This window comes from Schistocerca serialis, chromosome 3 (genome assembly GCF_023864345.2).
Source record: "Schistocerca serialis cubense isolate TAMUIC-IGC-003099 chromosome 3, iqSchSeri2.2, whole genome shotgun sequence".
NCBI lineage: Eukaryota > Metazoa > Arthropoda > Insecta > Orthoptera > Acrididae > Schistocerca > Schistocerca serialis.
Window position 1 is genome coordinate 799,996,266 of NC_064640.1, and position 19,840 is coordinate 800,016,105.

General features: G+C 40.5%; 1 protein-coding gene across 2 annotated transcripts in view; it reads left to right on the forward strand.

The window, feature by feature from the left end:
• The window catches only part of LOC126470641 (uncharacterized), a 145,760-nt gene that overhangs the window by 79,477 nt on the left and 46,443 nt on the right, over positions 1–19,840 (forward strand). For both annotated transcript variants that reach the window (XM_050098621.1, XM_050098622.1), the window contains one exon: positions 15,514–15,625. In XM_050098621.1, the coding sequence (XP_049954578.1) occupies positions 15,514–15,625 (112 nt within the window). The remainder of the gene's footprint in view (positions 1–15,513; positions 15,626–19,840) is intronic.

Below are 19,840 nucleotides of genomic sequence, written 5' to 3' on the forward strand. Positions count from 1 at the left end.
CCCTTGTGTATTAGGTTGGAACCAGACCGAACAACTGAGGTTGTGACAAAACCATTGCCTTGCTTATCCCTTTTCACAGGGGTCCAATCATGAATTGGGCCTGAACAGTTTAGCAAGAGCATTGCCCACAAATCGCCAGTCTCTAGGTTAGAGTCTTGGTCTGGCAGACAGTTTTAATCTGTCAGGAAATTTGGCCTGTATGAGAGATCCATAAGTAATAGGTGTTTGCAGCTGATTTCCCATTTTCATATGTTTCCTGTGCAAAAGTGTATTCTGATACACACTTGGTTAGGGAGTGTCGTCAAACGTGTAAGAAGACTGTGTCCTGCTTGTCTGTTTTTAGTAGGACTGTAATTGCAATTACCTTAGGACTGTATTTGCAATTATCTCTAAGTGATAAATTGTGTATGAGGAGGAACCCTGTAGAAAGACACTTCTTTGTGAAATGTGTTATTTTGATTAACAGTGAATAGATTGGTTGTATTATTTAGAATCTTTCCTGCAGAAATCTCTGATTTTGATTGTTAAATCTTTAATCTACCTGAATTTTGAATGATAAGTGTACTTAATTTGGAACAGTTAGTAAAATTTGTGGGTATCCCATTTGATAGTGAGATTACTGTTACAGGATTTCAAATGAATAACTTTAAAACTGCTAAAATTTTAGCCACAGAGTATGGAGATTTGACAGAGTACATCTTTATCAGATTTACATTGCTTTGAGTGATCTAGCTTGGCTATAGTTGCACTCTTGTGTGTTTCCAGAAGCTTATCCTACCTGAAAATAATGAGGGGAGGATGGTTTAGTATGGAAAACGGCATTTTAACATGTTTTTGTTACATCATTTTCATGTATGTTGGTATGTTCAGAACAACTTTTGCAATTTATTTCTAACTAACTTCCTGATGACCTAGAGATTCCAAACTTTCTACACAGCTCAGAACTAGATGACAGTGTAATACTAAGTCACTTTCCTGTCTGGTGCGTGGCAAAGGGTACTTTGTATTCCACTGCTATTTTCTCCTTTTTCTGTTCGTTACATATGGTTCGTGGTAAGAATGAGCTCAATTGTCTAATTTTTTTACCTTCATGGTTTTCCTGTGAGATATACATAGGAAGAAGCAATATATTGGTTGGCTCAGCTGTCAGGAAACTGAAATAAACTTGAAATTTATCTCTCTCTTTTAATCTTGTGAAAAAAATTTTAAATCAGTTGAAAAATTTGTCACACGCAACAGTAAAAAGCAGAAAATAATTATTAAAATAAGAACTTTAATAAAGCATATTTTTAAAACAGACTGAAAAGTATAAAATGTTTTCTCTTGGCCCCAAACAGGTAGTCCTGATAATTTGTGCTTGGATATTTTTGATAGCTTAGGCAATAGTTGTAAAGTTTAAAATGAAAAATGTGGCGCACATGCAATAGGTAATAATAAGAGTAGAGTAGCTGCTAAGAAAAACCGCACATCAGTTCATGTCATTTGCAGTGGAATAAAATTGATTTTCAGTAATTAATATTATGTATCTACTATGTGTGATTAGTGCCTGCAGTCAAGCTTCATTTGTGCTGATTGAGGTAAATTTTGAACTTTGTGAAGTAAGTTCATGTTTAGGTTACATAACAGAATAGATTCCTGAACAGAGTTCAATTTCTGAACTAGGGTTAAATATCATCTCCATTCAGCAATGTTCATACAATTGACCGTAAGACTTTTTTATAGCATCATACATTGATGAGAGGTTAATAACTGTAGCTGAAAGAAAGATGTGATTGTTGAAATATGTCACTGAATTGGGACATCAGTCTCAAAATTAATGAAATATTATTAACTTGCCTTCAAATAGATGATTTATTTGTTTAAGAATATCAGTGGTAAAAATTCAAATATATTATCTTCTCTGTACAGTAATAAGGCATAACAGTTAGATTATTCAGAATGTGGGAACTATTTTAGATGGCAACTGAAGTTACAGGTTTTGTATCCTGCCTGGAAGGTGGTGCGTGGGTCTGTTCCTGTGATCTGCAAAATAGGCCGAATTAAGGAAGCAAGTAGGAGCAGGAGAGGTGAAGCACATCGGTATTGTGTTTAAAATTAAAGATGTTTACTACAGGCAATAACAAGTTTATAAATGGTTACATAACTTTGCGATGATGAGCATGTAGGTTCGAAACAGTATTCCCGTTGTAAGTCACATTCGGGAGGACGACAGTTCAATCCTGCGCCCGGCCATCCTGATTTAGGTTTTCCGTGATTTCCCTAAATCGCTCTAGGCAAATGCCGGGATGATTCCTTGAAAGGGCACGGCCAACTTCCATCCCCTGTCCTTCCCTAATCCGATGAGACCGATTATCTCGCTGTCTGGTCTCTCTCTTGAAAAAATAACACCCTCCCCATTGTAAGTAGTACAGAGTCTCAATAGTAAGTAAACACTCTGAAGTTGAAGCGATGTATCCAGGCCGTCTGCTCTTGATGAAATAGGGCAGAAAGCAGAGCAGCACTCGTTGAGCTCCACAACGTCAGCGAGAGGGACCTGTGGTCGGCGTAGTTCGTCTGCTGTTGTAGTGCCAACCTACGAGCGTGCATCTACACTGTGCCATCGGAACTATCAATACTAAACCCCTCCCCCTGAAGCGGTGCACCGTCGTGGAGTAGTGCTTCCGACGGCGGGTGGAGGGACCCAGGGGCGGTGCAACTGAGGGGGCAGACAGCGGAACTGCTGGGGCACGTTGCACACCTGCGTCTCCGAATTGCTCGCGAGGGGGGCGAGGAAAATGTCCCGTTCAAAGCCTGCCCGTGGCCCACACCGCCACTGGGTATGCTCGGATGGGGAGGCGGAGCAACAACCTCCATGGGTGGTGGTGGTGTGACGGCAGCCGCAGCGTCCATTGGCTCCGGCACTGCGGAGGAACACGGCAGTGACGGCGGTCAGAGGTGGGGCCACGGCGGTCGCGAGAGGTGCCTGCCTGATGCTGCAGACTGGACTGGCGGCGTAGGCAATGGTGCCCTCGCCACAGATGCCGTCAGTGGAGTCATGGGCTGTGGCAGTGGAAGCCACGAAGCATCCAATTCTGCCGCAAAAGAACCAGCGGCAGAAAACCGAGGACAGCACAACAGATCTGGTTCCGTTGTCGCTTGACAATTCCAGAGGGGCCAGAAATGATAAATGGGGCACAGCCAAGCTGGTGAAGAATGCACCCTTGCTTCCAGCGTTGCCTGCCACAGAGAACGCGACAGAACACCAAATCATGCGGTGCCAACCCAGAACGAGGCAGAGTAGTGGGAGTGCGCAGCAGCCGGTGGGCACGGCCATGTAGCAGTTCTGCTGGGGAACGGGCGCCATGCGGCTGGGAGCAATAGGAAGCAAGGAAATCTCTTGTGCGAGTGCGTGGCTTGCAACTTGCTCATCTGAGACTTAAACGTACACACAAAGCGTCAGCCTCGCAATTCGACTGGGGGTGGAACGGGGCTGAGGTCAGATGGCGAATGCCATTAGCAGCACAGAACCCTTCAAAGGAGTACACGAATTGGCAGCCATTGTTGGATACAATAACTTCAGGAAGGCCCTCAATACAAAACAGATATTTCAAAGCCCGAACAGTACTGGCAGATGTAGTAGAAGACATAGGTACAACAAAAGGGAAGTTGCTGTATGCATCAATAACTATCAACCAGCAGGTGTCCCAGAAAGGACCCGCAAAATCAATATGAACGCGCTGCCAAGGCGCAGGAGGAGTCAGCCACGCAAAGAAACGCTGACGGGGAGCAGATTGATGCTCCGCGCAAGAGTGACAGTTAGCGAGCAAATTCTCAACTTGTTTATCAGTGCCGACCCAAGTGCAGTGACGACATGCTAATTGCTTTGTCCGCACTATACCCCAATGACTAGCGTGCAGTAAGTGGAGGCTTTCCAGCTGCAATGAACGAGGTACGAGAGTGAGTCAAATGAAAACCTAAAATATTTTTTAAATGTTATTTATTGTGCAGAAGTGGTACAAAGCTGTATCACTTTTCAACATAATCTCCCCCACACTCAATGCAAGTTCTCCAGCACTTACAAAGTGCATGAATTCCTTTAGAAAAAAATTCTTTTGGTACACCACGCAATCACTCGTGCATCGCGTCGTGTACCTCTTCATCACAACGGAACTTCTTTCCTCCCATTGCGTGTTTGAGTGGTCCAAACATATGGAAATCACTTGGGGGCAAGGTCTGGTGAGTATGATGGATGAGGAAGACACTCAAAAAGCAGGTCTGTGATTGTTGCAACTGTTGTACGGGCAGTGTGGGGCCTTGCATTGTCATGTTGCAAAAGGACACCTGCTGACAGCAATCCACGTCGCTTTGATTTAATTGCAGACTGCAGATGATTTTTTTAGGAGATCTGTGTATGATGCACTGGTGACAGTGGTCCCTCAAGGCATGTAATGCTCCAAAATGACGCCTTTTTCGTCCCAAAAGAGAGTCAGCATAACCTTCGCTGCTGATGGTTCTGTTCAAAATTACTTTGGTTTTGGTGATGAGGAATAGCGCCATTCCTTGCTCGCTCTTTTCATTTCCGGTTGGTGGATGTGAACCCAGGTTTCGTCCCCAGTAACGATTCTTGCAAGAATGCCATCACCTTCTCGTTCAAAGTGCTGAAGTTCCTCACAAGCATCAACACGTCGTTCTGTCATTTGAGGAGTCAGCTTCCGTGGCACCCATCTTGCAGGCACTTTGTGAAACTGAAGCACATCATGCACAATGCGGTGTGCTGACCCATGACTAATCTGTAAACATGCTGCAATGTCATTCAGTGTCACTTGGTGGTTTTCCTTCACTATGGCTTCAACTGGTGCAATGTTCTGTGGAGTCACAACTCGTTGTGCCTGACCTGGACAAGCAGCATCTTCCACTTAAGTCACACCATTTGCGAACTTCCTACTCCATTCGTAGACTTGCTGCTGTGACAAACATGCATCACCGTACTGAACCTTCATTCGTCGATGAATTTCAATAGGTTTCACACCTTCACTACGCAAAAACCGAATAACAGAACGCTGTTCTTCCCTAGTGCAAGCCGCAAGTGGGGCGGCCATCTTTATACTGATACTGCAACAGTATGTGTGCATCTGCATTATGCTGCCACCTACAGGTCATTCTGCACGCTGTTTGTAGCACGCTTGCCAACTTACAGGATAACTGCGCGAAATTTCGATTTGTTATTACAAGTTTAAAGTTTTCATTTGACACTCCCTCGTACAACCGCATGAGACTCATTATTGTCAGTTCGTAACAAAATAACACAGTGGTGTACAGCAAAGTTGTGACTTTGCGTAAAGTAACATCAAACAAGGGGATCACTAATCTACATAGCAGATGGAGTCCATTGAGTACAAATATACTGCAGAAGAATATGCAAAGAAGCATTGCCAGCTGTCGGAGAAGCAATGCGACGAAAATCCACTGGAAAATAATCAACTAGTTCCTTATCTTGCGAATCAATTAACGTGCATGACAGTTCGGAAGAATCAAACTCGTCAGGACCGATAGGGAGGCGAGACAAAGCATTGGCATTGCCATGCTGGGCCTCAGGCCGAAACAAAATTTCATAGTTGTAGTTAGACAAAAACAAAGACCAACGTTGCAACTTTTTTGCAGTACGGGTTAGAACTGGCTTTGATGGGTGAAACGACGATGTCAGAGGCTTATGGTCGGTGACCAAATAGAACTTATGACTGTACAAAAAATCATGAAACTTTGTCACTCCATATACAATAGCTAAAGCTTCTTTCTAGATTTGAGAATAGTTTTGCTGGGCAGAATTGACCAACTTAGACCCAAAAGCGATCGACAGAATTAATGCGGTGCAAGAGAACTGCTCCGATGCCATGAGAAGATGCATGGACAGCCAAAACAACTGATTCGGAGGGATCGAAAGGAATCACACAGCGATCACTCAGCAAAGAAGATTTGAGCTTGTGGAAAGCAGCATCACATTCCAAAGACCAAACAAAAGGAACATTCTTATGCCTAAGGCGATGCAAAGGCGCTGCAATCTGCGCTGCATTTGGTATAAACCGAATGTAAACATAATATGTAATTTTGCCAAACACAGACTGAAGTTCTTTCAAGTTCCTGGGTGCTGGCAAGTCCCTAATCCCACAGAGATGTGATGGTGAGGGGTGGATACCCTGTCCGTTAATCATACTTCCTAAATACTGAATCTCAGCTGGAAAAAAATTGTACTTGTCTGTTACACTTGAGTCCTGCCTGCTAAAGTACAGTAAATAAGGCACGCCAATTCTGCAAGTGTTCGTCAGGGATTCGACCTGACATAACAACCTCGTCCAGATAACTGGAACAACCAGGGACGGTGGCACACAACTACTGCAAGTTTTCTTGAAAAATAGCAGGAGCCGAAGGACTACCGAACGGAAGTCGGTGAAACTTGAACAATCCAAGGTGGGTGTTGACCACAAAATAACGCTGCGACTGCTCGTTGAGCGGAATTTGAAAGCATGCATCCCGCAAGTCAATCGTGGAAAAGAATTTTCCCGCACCAAGCTTATCAAAAATGTCTTCAGGACATGGTAAGGAAAATGTAGCGACCACTGTCTGGGATTTACCGTAGACTTAGTCAGCACAAATCCAGAGACGACTGTTTGGTTTCATCATACATACTATAGGTGAGGCTCATTGCGAAGCAGAAACGGGTTCAATGACACCACTGTCTTGCAAATGCTTAAGTTCAGCAGCAACGACGTCGCGCAGTGCGTGCGGTACTGGGCGTGTGCGCCGGAAAATAGGCATGGCATTGTCTTTAACTACAACATGCACTGCAAAGTCTGTGCCACAACCAAGGTCATCAGAAAAGAGTTCAGCAAAATCATTGCATAGTGCGGCAACACTGTCCTCATGGTCACTAGTGTTGATACAAAGTACATTGTCCTGGATTGCGAGGCCAAAAAGTTCAAACGCGTCCATGCCAAAAATGTTCATAGCATCACTAGAGTGGATCTCATGGAAAGGCACTGTTTTCGTCATTGCACTATATGTGACTTGCAAACAACAATGCTGAGCATTGAGATTTCCTGTCCAGTAAATGCAGTCAAGTGTGGAATGTGAACGACAAAGCGGGTGCGAACAAAGCAAGTCATATGTTAATCTGTTCCGTAAAGAAACACACGCACCAGTGTCCATCTGCATCCGAACAGAACGTCCACAAATGTTCAAAGTCACAAAAAGTTTCCTTGCATCGCGCTGAATGTGAGAGGAAGCATCTGGCAAAACTTGTTTATTCACATGACGAGCTGTAGAAGCACGTGAAGCAGAAGGCCTTGAAAAAATGGCATTAACATCCATAGTCTGATGATGTGAATCATGATCACGGCAGTTTCCATTGCGGTGATGACCACACAAATCACGTGAATGGGTAACAGGTTGTGAATTTGTTTATCTTACTACACACAGCTCGCATATGTCCTTTCTTATTACAAAAATAAAACTGTGCCTGACGAGATGGGCAACTGTCCTGTGGGTGGGCACGAAAACAGTTCGGACAAGATTTCAGTTTCTTAGTGGGTTCCTGGTTGGAAACTCGTTTACTTGCACGCGAGCAGCGCAGTGCGGCGCGGCACTCTTGCCGGGGCCGGGTGGGAGGGCCGTGCCGTGCTAACAGTTCACACACCCCAGGTCATGTCGAACGCTTAAGTAGCCATATCGAATGTATCTTGTCTGTCTAGCAAGTCCACTACTTCCTGCAAAGACGGGGTTTTAAATCGTAAGATTTGGTTGTGGATGCGGTGGTCCGCTACATTCTGTGCAATAGTGTCTCTAATCATGATATCTGCATAAGAGAGTCCACATGAACAATTAAAGTCACAATCAGATGTTAGTCCCTGAAGGTCCACTAACCAAGATTTATTAGACTAAGACCTCGCCAGAGATAAAAGAATTTGTGGCGTGCGGCTTCCACATTTACACTGTCACGGAAGTGGGAGTTCAATGCATCAGTCACTTCTGCGTAAGTTTTAGTCTCTGGGCGGATCAATTTTATGAGCACACGGTATAACGCTCTTGGTAGTGCCAACCTACGAGCATGCACCTACGCTGTGGCATCGGAAGTATCGATACCACAACAGGCTTGCCTTGACCACTCATTGTTTCTTCAGAATGGTAAATAGGGATGAAGGAATGCCTCCAATTTTTAGTAGTTAGTTACTATTTTGCTAATACGTGCTGTAGGCAATGTGGTCCAGAGAGACTCACAAAGGCAGTATTTAAATGTGGCATGCACATTGAACAGTGGGAGCTTTGTAGGTCATCATAAACCACTCATTATAACAGTCTTTCATTTTAATCATGTTATTATGTAATTGGTCTTGAAAATCAGACAAATAAAAATGGAACAGGTGGTAGGGCAGACAAGCTATTAGAAATAAATTTATGTAATAATAAGCTTCTGTAAGAAGTTAATGATTTTTGTAACATATTTGGAGTAACAGCAAACTAAATTTAATTAGAATTGTAAAAATCAGTCTTTATCACGAAATAGAACATAATTTATTAGTGTTGACCAGTTTGTCTGTACAGATTATCTTCAGAGCCTAAGGTATCTCAGAAAATTTAACGTAAATTTTCTTAGAGGGAGATCAGGAAATATTAAACATATGAGGGCAGTTTGTGTATTAAGGTCTGATAAGTTGCAAAATGGAAACCACAGTGAAAGTATGATGAAGCTTTGTACAGATCTGCTGGGCAGTGTCTCTAGTAGGTCTGTTGATCGCGTAACACTGCTCCTTCGTCCTGAGTGCGCAGTGAGCATGTAAAGATGCCTAGATAATAGTCTCTTGCCAAGTATGAGTGCCTGCTGAGAGATTGTGCCTGATTTTATGCAGACCACATAATGTAACTGTGTCCTTGTTGTTGAGAAATTCTCAGCTGCTTACTGCAGATGCAGTGAAGACACTCACGTAGCGTTTTGTCTCTGCTCACATGAGCTGCTGGCTGTGAGGACAACATTTTGACATAGACAATGAGCTGCAGACCAACATAGAAAATTTTTGAAAAGCGCAGGTGGCCGCCTTGTATGACAAGGGTATTGGAAAGTTGGTACAATGCTATGTCAAATGTCTAACAAGGGAATGGTCCAGTAAGACATGTCGAAACCTACCCTGAAATTTTTGACGCAGGTAAGACAACGAAAGAAATGCACCGTCAAAATTTTAGCTGCTAAGAGGCACTCCAAGTATTAAAAAATACTTGAAAATTGCCATATTTGTAGTGTGCCAGCCGGCGGTAGAAATGTACACCCCTACTGGCGCTGTAGCAACTGAGCATGCACAACTAGGCACACAGACAGCCGAGGTGGGTGCTATGTTTATAAACAGGAAACATGACTCAGCCCGATCGTAATTTGTAAAGGGCATTTCAGGTTACTTTTTGTTGATAGTTTCTCTGACACTACATCACACAGTTACTATTCTCTCGAATTAGCCACTCGAGTAACATCTATTACAAATTATCAGTTGCTTTTTGCGGTATTCATAAGTATTGACAATAGAGATAAAGCTGAATTAATATTTGTGCTTTCATAAGGCATGCCTGCTAATAGTACCTTTTTTTTTTCTTTGTTTCACAGTAATGTGGAATTCAGGTGATGTTCTCAATTTACCAATGTTGGAATATGCAGGACGTGATTTCCAACCGAAATCACCTGTCTCTCCTGAGGATGTACATATGTGTCATTTTTTAGTTGATTTCCTTGACATTTATTCGAATGATATTGACAGTTCGTTTGAAATTGTGGATATGTTAGAAGGAATAGGAAAGAACTTTGATGATTCTATGAATTGTGGTTCGGTAAATGTCAGTTGTACCAAAAATAGTTCTGAAGAATAATACCTTCCACGTGTAAAAAAAAAAAAAAAAAAAAAAAAAAAAATGTACTGCAACAGCTTTCAGTGACAAATGAAAGGCAGTGAAATATTGGGTAAATGAAGGAGGGGAAAAAACACTTGAAGTTATGCAGTGTGCAGAGGCATTTTCATTTCATAAAATCGTAGCGTGAACTGTACAAATGATAGAATGAATTACATGAAGTAAAAAATATGTGCCAACCAGAAACCTGAAACCATCTGAATGAAAAACTGTTTGAAAGATTTAGAACTGCTCATGAGAGGCTATGCACCATTGCCAATGGAGTTCTATGAGACTGAGCCCTCCAAATTGCATCTGACATGAACATTGTAATTTCCACACTTCGTTGACCTGGCTATGCAGGTTCAAGAAATTGTACAGAATAAGAAGTCGCAAAATTACCAAGTTCACATCACATAAATGTGAAGAGCAGCTGCCAGCGATACCTAATGCTATAGAGAAATTCATGGCTGACGTAAAGATGAAACTTGCTCTACCCCCACAACTGCTGTTTATAGTGCTGATCAGTCAGATTTCCTGAAAGAACTGCGTGTGTGCACACTGCACTTGATCATTTCGGAGTGTGTGTGTGTGGGGGGGGGGGGGGGGGGGGGGAGGAAGGCCGAGCCAGCTGCCCAATCAACGAATGCAGTGACACATCATATACGATAATGCCAGTGATAAGTGTGAGTGGTTTACTGTTTCTGCAGCTGTATGCCTGTCTTCAAGAACCACAAAGCAAATTTGTACCAAAAATTACACTACACTGCTAGATTTATTCCAGAAAGTGACCAGAACTATTAACTAGACATATATAACCTTTAATGTAGGGATTACAAGGTATTGTAATAAATAATACAATAATAAAACGCAAGGACCAGTACATAAGTTCCTTAAAGGGTACTGAGGCAGATTATACTCGCAGAAGACGTGGACTGATGGAGCATTACACTGAACTACTGGCCATCAGACCTCTTTTTAGAACACACATCTTACAAGAACGAAGGGGCAAAAATATTGTAATCGGCGTATCAAAATCTGGAAAAATTGGAAAGAAATATTTTCAACATTTCATTCGAAAGTTATTCCTACCATCCATAGAAACTAATTCATTGGTTTTGTTGGATTCATGGTCTGGACAGAACGATGCCTCTGTTTTTGTGGATGACGATGAAAAATCTGTAGATGTAATGTGGATTCTGCCTGGAACTACTAGTGTGATTCGACCTCTTGATAAAGAATTTTTTTGGCAGTAGAAAGCATTTTTCAGGAAATTATCAGACAGCATAATTTCAGGTTTATCAGCAGAAGAGTATTCTTAAGTTGCAGTCATTTGTGCATTACCAGTTTTCTTCACCATGCTTTTCGAATTTGACAAAGTATGCCTGGTATGCTGTGCAATATGCAGAACAATGGCCAGGACCATTTCTGACACCATCCCAGTTCTGTCTAAATAAAACTAGTGGTTACTGTGAAGTGCCTGGCTGCATCAATTTTTCCTTTGTTCGGTGTGCCTGGTGCAAGAAAAATGTTTGTTTCTGTCATTCAATAGACACTTTACATTTGTGTGACGACTACAGGGTGTAAACAAAGAACTGTTTCACTGATAGTCAAATGTACAACATTCAAACATTATTGTAAGGAATGGCCTACAGGAATTGTTATAAAATGTAGTACTGCACGACACATTTGATTTTGACAAATTACAAGTCTTCATTGATGGACATCAAAAACAGCCATAATTTTATTTTCTCTACTAGCCACTTTTATTAGAATTACATGTGCAGGAATTGAACTGTCGATATTAAGTTATTCCAAAAGAATGTTTGTATAGTTTAAGCCAGGTTTTCACTGGAGCAAATAAGCTAACAAGCACGAGCAAAAGAGAATTCTGTCTGGTCTACCCGGTAGGCCTCTTGCAGGTTTTTCAACTGGATGCCACTGCAGTTACTTACGTGTCCCTAAGCTTCCCCAGTTACCTAATCAGAAAATGGAGACCTGCAGGTAATGTGGAATTCGAACCACATGTCTTTCATGGCCACTACAACTTCTGTGAAAAGTTAATGCTTGGTTCAAAATCATAGTGAAAAAGTTGTGGGCTGGATGGTATTTAATCCTGCGCTCTCTGGATCAGAAGCATGCAGTTTGCCACTAGATCATTTTTGTTTTAAGGACGAATAAAAAAAAGAATATGACCATTAGACCTTACACACATAGTGGAAACGCTAGCTGTGTCACCTCTTGAGATGATGCTCAACATCAGTAATTAGTGCTCTGTTTATAAATTTCCCCTCAGTGGTAACGAGAAGCCAGGGAAAAATGACAGCCTACTTATGAGGAAAATTTTGGACCAGTGCTAAGGAGAGATGGAGATGCAATTCTGTGTAAAGTGCACAATCTCCACGCATGTCACGCTTTCATACAAATTGAGACATTTAAATTCTTGTTTCCCTGCGCCATTTTGCATACTCTGTCAAGAACACTATACTCGCTATGCAAAATAATCCTCACTGAATAGCAACATTTCACATTGTGGCTCTTACAAGATAGAGTTGTATCCTGTATGCCGAATATTAGCTCCATAAACTAAAAACTAATAACACAGCATTCATAGGCAATGTTCGCTACCTTGTGTTCTCTTCCATTTCCTGTAGTATAAACGATTCTACCCATGTACAAGTGAATGGCAGTGAATTTTCTGCAAATGCTCATTCACACGTGTTCCCTTCCATTTGCTCCATTGTAAACCAGGCTTTAGGTGCTTAAAATTTGTGTCTGTGAACTATGGATAATTTTGCTATGCGGCACTGTGTGAGTGATTTGCCGAGTCACACGCTAGCTGGGCAGGGGTGTACAAACCGCTGTTATAAGTTGTTCTTCACCTGGCAAAAATGTGTAACTTCAACATGTCTTATTGGACCATTCACTTGTAAGTTGGAACGGTGACTTAGTGTAGGTGAGGAGCTGGAAGGTGTAGTTAACTGGTACAAATGAAACATTTTTGATTTTCAATATGGTTTTCATTTTGCGACCAATCGTATCGTACTTGGATAATAACCCTTGTATTAACAGTATACAGAAAAGGCAATATACATTAAAATAAAATTGAAGACATTTATACTCTTCCGTGATCTGCAGAGGTGCAGAGCAGAGCTGAACTGTATTCCAGGAGGCACATTTATCGACTTCTGAATAGAGTAAAAAGGTGAAGCTCTATCCGCCATTTAGCTCATGATCACAGAAGATCCTAGTGAGAAGAAAATATGATGGTATCATACAAAATTACACTGATAAATAATAATGAGTAAATTAAAAGGCTGGGGAGTATAAATGAGATGAAACACATCACTATTCATTGTGTTATGCATTAAACACATTTAAATAATATAGTGGAAGGAATAAATAGGACAACCAATAGAAAATGGTTACAGTGACCAGAACTGCCATCTGTGGGCAGTATGTGAAAATAATAGACTGTAGCCTTGATCAGTGACTGTAGGAAACTGGAAATTAATGCAAAGATGTATCCAAACAATTCCACCAGTCACCATGGAGATGAGTGGTTTCAACTTCAATGATGAAATGTGCCTGTGACAGTGCAGAAATCAGTCCAGAGATGCACTGATAAGGGACACCATCAGTCACCATGGAGGCGAAAGCATTGATGTATGCTGATACAGCAAACGTTGCCATGAAAATAGCCGGCTCGAAGTTAAACAAGAAATGTATGTCTTTGGGTATGATATTTTGGCACTAGATGCCATCTGTCGCAATGGGGATGAAAGATGTAAATTAATGAGATGTCGTACTTATGTGGGTCCATTTCTAGTAAAATATTATACCTTATGGCCAGCTGTAAGCTGGTAACATTTTATATTATTATTTAATAACTGATGAAAAAGGAAAATTAAATTTAAAAGTTAATTGACAAAAGCCAGTAATATAATTGACAAAAAGTGCAATAAAAAGAAAGATGAGACCTAAAAAATCTGTAACCTCGTAGCATAGAAGAGGAAATAATAAAATATTTTATTTCCTGTACTATGCTTTGAACTTAAATATTTTTTCTAGTCTTATATATCTTCTATTTTAAATTTTGCCAATTATATTACTGGCTTTTTAAAATTTAATTTTCCTTTCTCACGAGTTTTTAAACATTTATATGCAATATTGCTGTTTATAACTGGCCCTTTGGTATGGTATTTCACTATAAATGGATCTATATTAGCATGTCATGTCAATAATTTGATACCTTTCATCCCTATGGTGACCGATGTCATCTAGAGGCAAAATATCTTCTCTTGTTAAGCTTCAGGCTGGCTATCTCTATGGCAGTGGGCATTATATTGCCATATATTGATGCTTTCATCTCCTTGACAACTGACAGCTCCTGTTGTCACTGTGTATGTGGATGTGTGACTGCTCCGCCATAGACAGGTTTCATCAGTGGTCTGAGGCCATTTGTCTGGTGGCTGCTGCCATTGTTTCGTTACATCTTTGTATTGATGTCTCGTTCCCTTTACAAAGACTCCAGTGTTCATTATTTTCATGTATTGGTCACAGGTGGTAGTTGTGGTTACAGTAACCTTTTTCTATTGGTTGTCCTTTTTCTTAATTACGTTATATTGTTGAAATGTGTTTAATGTATAACAACACAATTAGTATTGATGTGTGTTGTCTTACTTAAAAATGTTCAACTTTTTAATTTACTCAGTGTTATTTCTTGATGTAACTATATATGATACCATTGTAATTTATTATCATTGGGGCCTTGTTTAGTCATGTGTTAGGTGGTGGATGAATATTTTGTAGCACTTTTACGGTATTCAGCAGTTGATGAATGTGCCTTACAGCATACTGTTCGGTTCTGTTCAGTGCCTCTGTGGATCACTGAAGGGTATAAATACTTTGAATTTTATTGTAATGTATATCTCTTTTCTGTATACCATTGAAATATGATCTCTCTCTATGAACACCAAAGTTAAATTTTCAGTTATGTTATGGTCTGCAAATCTGTATAGATTGAAACTTGTCACTGCTAATAAATTATATTATATTCTGTTTTGCAATCAAGACTTGATTTTTTTATCATATAATAAGTTCGATACTTGATGGGCTTTTTGGTACCAACTGTTAATGGCATTCTAATTCTTGTTGACTACATAATTGAGTGTCATATGTGTTGGCAGCCCTAACACAGTATTATTTCTTCCCCAGGAATTACTAACTGAATAGTCTTCAGATAAGTGCAACGGTTCTGACCCTTTTTTTCTGACTGATATGTCTATCAATTTAGAAGAAAAGAAGAAATGATTTAAAACTTGAGTGCTACTGTTCATATTTTGTGCATATTAACTGTATTGACCTGGTACTGACTTGAAGATCTGCACCAGTAGTGTAGTATTTTACTCTTTTTTTAGATGCATGTTTCTGCTCTGCAAATTATCGCGTTCAGGTAAGTTAACTCGTGTGCAACTTTGCAGTCAACTCCATTTTCACATTGTTGCAAAGTCTTAAATAAACTATGAGCAATGTATCTAAAAAGTAATAGGGTAGTAACTGTAGACTGCACCATTCTTTACTGTTCTGTTAACAGTGGTTTTTGATTTTCAGCTTCTGAAGTTAGCTATATGCAGAGTATGTGATACAGAATGTGGGAGACACTCACAAGGTACTCAGGCTGATGACCAGGAAATGAATCTCAGAAGTGTTAAAACACTTGAAAGTAAGTGAAGAAATGTTAAATTATTCCTACTGTAATGTATAAGATGTTTTTGTTTTAAAATTACAGTTAATTTTAGAAGTGTGAGCTTCCTGTTGTCAGTTGTTTCCGCTGAAATCTGTTGTAGACATTTTGATAGAATATATTGTGCATTGCAATCTGATCAGAGTGTAATGTACACAGGCTAGCATTAGAAACTACCACTTAGCTATAGAACTGTAACTACAAAAGAAGGAAAATCAGAAAGTGCAATTTTTCTCTTTTTGCACTTATCAAAAGTGAACGTCACTGTAGCTTCTGTATTTGTCAATAAGACAGAATGTGGCTTTGCATGGTGGCCCATGGCATGGTTTTCTGTTAGTTTTATTAGAATAATTTTATGTCTTTTTTCCAGGTGGCAGTCACAAGACAATAGTTTTTCTTATTGATTGGTACACTGGAATCTCTCTGAAATTGTGAAACAAATAGGCTTGCCAATTTTTAATGTTCTACAGCCAAAGCCCTTATCCACTCTTATAACAGAGGTGATCAACTCCTCTTAAGAGTTTCAGAGTGTTGAGGGTATCTGAACTGTCTCGTATGTATAGGAGGAAAACACTTCATCATAGTACCGTAATTAAACTGATTTGCTTTCTATTCTTTCCCCCTGCTCATTCTTATAAGGGTAGTTGGTATAGGATGTTAATTGCATCACAGTTAAAGTGCTATTTTTTGAGAGTTCATCATTTTATCAATGAATTCATCGATGGAAAAGTAATCTGCATTTGAAGCCATTGACTAGTACAGGCATCCCTGTTTCATATTTTGGTAGATGAGACAAGGTTTGTGCTGCAAACTTATTTAAATGAGGCATTACCCAGAACTTGAAATAGTCAGCAATGCAAAAAGAAACAATTCAGTGTACAGCTTTGTTGAGCATATTATTTAGTTGATAATGCATTCCACTTACTGGTTATGATATGGTATGTATTCTTCATGATCAGTGAAACAGATATTGAGATTACTGAATGTATTGCAGAAGCAATTTAATGTTAGCACTGTTTATGTACTAGTGGACAGTAAAATCAAAAGAACCCACAGCTGCTGAAACTAAAAGACAGTAAGCCCATACATGCATTCGTGGTAACTGGATTAACCAATCAAAGGTGTTTTGATGCTGCAATTGAAATTCGTGAACATTTTGCACATTACTGTTGCAGAAGATGAACTGCACAACAAAAACATAAATTAATTTATATTAAACCCAAAAATGAAACAATCTTCACTTTGAACCTGGAATATAGGTAATGGTTTTATCCATATTTTTGCCTAACAAGTTGCTCCAGAAAGGCACAGTTTCGGGAGTTCATTAATATGGTGCATCAGTTAAACTGCACATTTTTGTAGGGTGCAATATACATCAGAAACTCATCAAATACGGCACTTAAACTTCACAAGTACGGACATTAATATGACACCTCTTAGTTTGCATCTATGCCAATCAGAGCACAGAACACGTGACGTCATGCAATCGTGTTTCTGGTGTAGAAACTGAGAATGTTTATTTCAATATTTATTAAATATTAGTTTCTCTATTTTATGACTGATGGTTGTGGTGATGGTGACCTATTGCGTACACTGGGATCTGGGTTAGGTTGAAAGGCAATCAGACACTGTTGATTTATGTGTTTACATGACTAAAGGGCTGTGTTTGATACTTCTCATAAATATGCTTTTGTCTACAAAAATATGTAGGTTGAGGCACTGCATTAAATGTTTTTTACCATAGGTTGTGCGAAAGTGTCAGAAAATAAGTCGGTGACAAATTGTTACTGGAACTGCAAGTAGGGCATTCTCATTTGATGTTGCGTTTAGAGCCATAGTTCTTTGTGCAAGAAACCAATCCAGATTCTACAAAGTTGAGAAGAATAGTCAGTCAAATATGAGTATTAAAAAACTATCAGTTACCAATATTAATAAACTATGCCCCCTCCCCCCATCCCATCCCCCCCCCCTCCAGTTTTACCATATTTTTACTCAGGTACAGGGAATTATGCAAAATTTTGTGACACTTCATAAAAATACCGCTTTCACATTATGTAGCTAAATATCGCAGATTACATGTTATTTTTTACTTCATCATTTGCGCAGAATTTTCCTGTCCCGTCCCGAGTTAACAGTTTTGATGACATTGTTGTGTAGACACTTGAGTCATACGTTACTTTCATCCTAACACTTTGTATCTTCTTGATAGTTTGTTGTAATACCCATTAGTTCAGTACCATATGCCACATAGCGTTTTGATGTGCTGCCTATAATGCAGTTAGACTTTAAAAAAATCAACATTTTGCAACTGCAGGTACTACAGTTGCTTGAAATTGTCTCATTCTTCACAAAATGTAAAGACAGAAACATTCCCAAAGCTGAAACTTCCTGGCAGATTAAAACTGTGTGCCCGACCGAGACTCGAACTCGGGACCTTTGCCTTTCGCGGGCAAGTGCTCTACCAACTGAGCTACCGAAGCACGACTCACGCCCGGTACTCACAGCTTTACTTCTGCCAGTACCTCGTCTCCTACCTTCCAAACTTTACAGAAGCTCTCCTGCGAATCTTGCAGAACTAGCACTCCTGAAAGAAAGGATATTGCAGAGACATGGCTTAGCCACAGCCTAGGCAGAGGGCCCGAGTTCGAGTCTCGGTTGGGCACACAGTTTTAATCTGCCAGGAAGTTTCATATCAGCGCACACTCCGCTGCAGAGTGAAAATCTCATTCTGGAATATTCCCAAAGCTACATAAGAATACAGCTGGGATCATGAGCTTGTTGGGGTGAATATACTGTGGTGACTAGCTCTTCTCTGCAATGAAGAGGATAACAACAAAAAAAAAAAAAAAAAAAAAAAATGCAGAATTCATTGCTTCAGGATCCTACAATGAGAGTTTGTTGTGCATTGCTGCAACAAACATGATATCACCTTGATACAATGCCACTTGCCTCGCCAAAAAAAAAAAAAAAAAAAAATCTGTTGTTAGTTCTGCAAAGGTTGCATGTTATTTTGTTCTGGTTGCCTCTTCCACACAGCCATCTCATCCCTTTCCAGGTGTTACATTTTTATGATATTCAATTTGAAGTTATGACCAATTTCATATAGAAATGAAATGTAAAGACATGGTCCTGCCACATTAACGTGACCACTGCGTATGCTCGACATCAACTTGTAATAATCATTTACTGGTGTACGATATGTAGTGTGTGTAGGGGGATGCAAAAACGAGTGCAGTTGTAGTCGTAATGTGGAAACAGTGTGATTTATCTGCCATCCAAAAGGGCATGATCATAGGCTTTCAGACCAAGGGTGGAAGCATTTCTGAAGTGGCTAGTTGTGAATTGTTCACATGCTGCCATGGTTAAAATTGTACCGTGAATGGCAAAATGGCGCTATCCAAAACTGGCAGTGAGGTATCTGTGGTGCACCATAGACCATAGGTGATATGGGTGAATGATTGTTGAAGAGATGTGTACAGGCGAATAGAGGGGCAACTGTTGAGCAACTGACCACCCAGATGAACTGACGGGATACCGACTGTGTGTCCTAAATGACTGTTCAGCGAAATGACTATTCAGCAATTGTTACTGTGTATGGGCCTCTGCAGCAGGCACCTGGTTCATGCAGCTGTGCTGGCTACTGTTCATTGGCGACAAATTCTGGAGTTTGCTCACCAATATCAACTGGATGTCCCCTCAGTGACAACAGGTGCCTTCTCAGATGAATCACAATCTATGCTGTATTGGACAGATGCCGCTGCTGTGTATGGTGTGAAATGTTGAAAGCAAACACCCTGATATCTGGAGGGAGCTTTATGGCCTGGACAATGTTTTTGTAGCATTCCATGGTGAGCTCATCATTCTGGAAGGCACAGTGGATCAGCAGAATATGCATCTATCCTTATTGACAATGTTCACCCCCTACATGCAGTTTGTGCTTGCCATGATGGCCTTTACCAGCAGGACAATGTAATGTGTCACACAGCTCACAGTGAACATGCGTGGTTCAAAGAGCATCAGGATGAGTTTGCTGTACTCCCCTGGCCACCAAACTCTCCGAATTTAAACCAATTCAAGAATCTGTGGGACTGCCTTGATCAGGTTGTTTGCATCTTGGATCCTCAACCGAGAAACCTAGTGCAGCTGGCCACAGCACTGGAGTTGGCGTGGCTTGACATGCCTGTTGGTAACTCT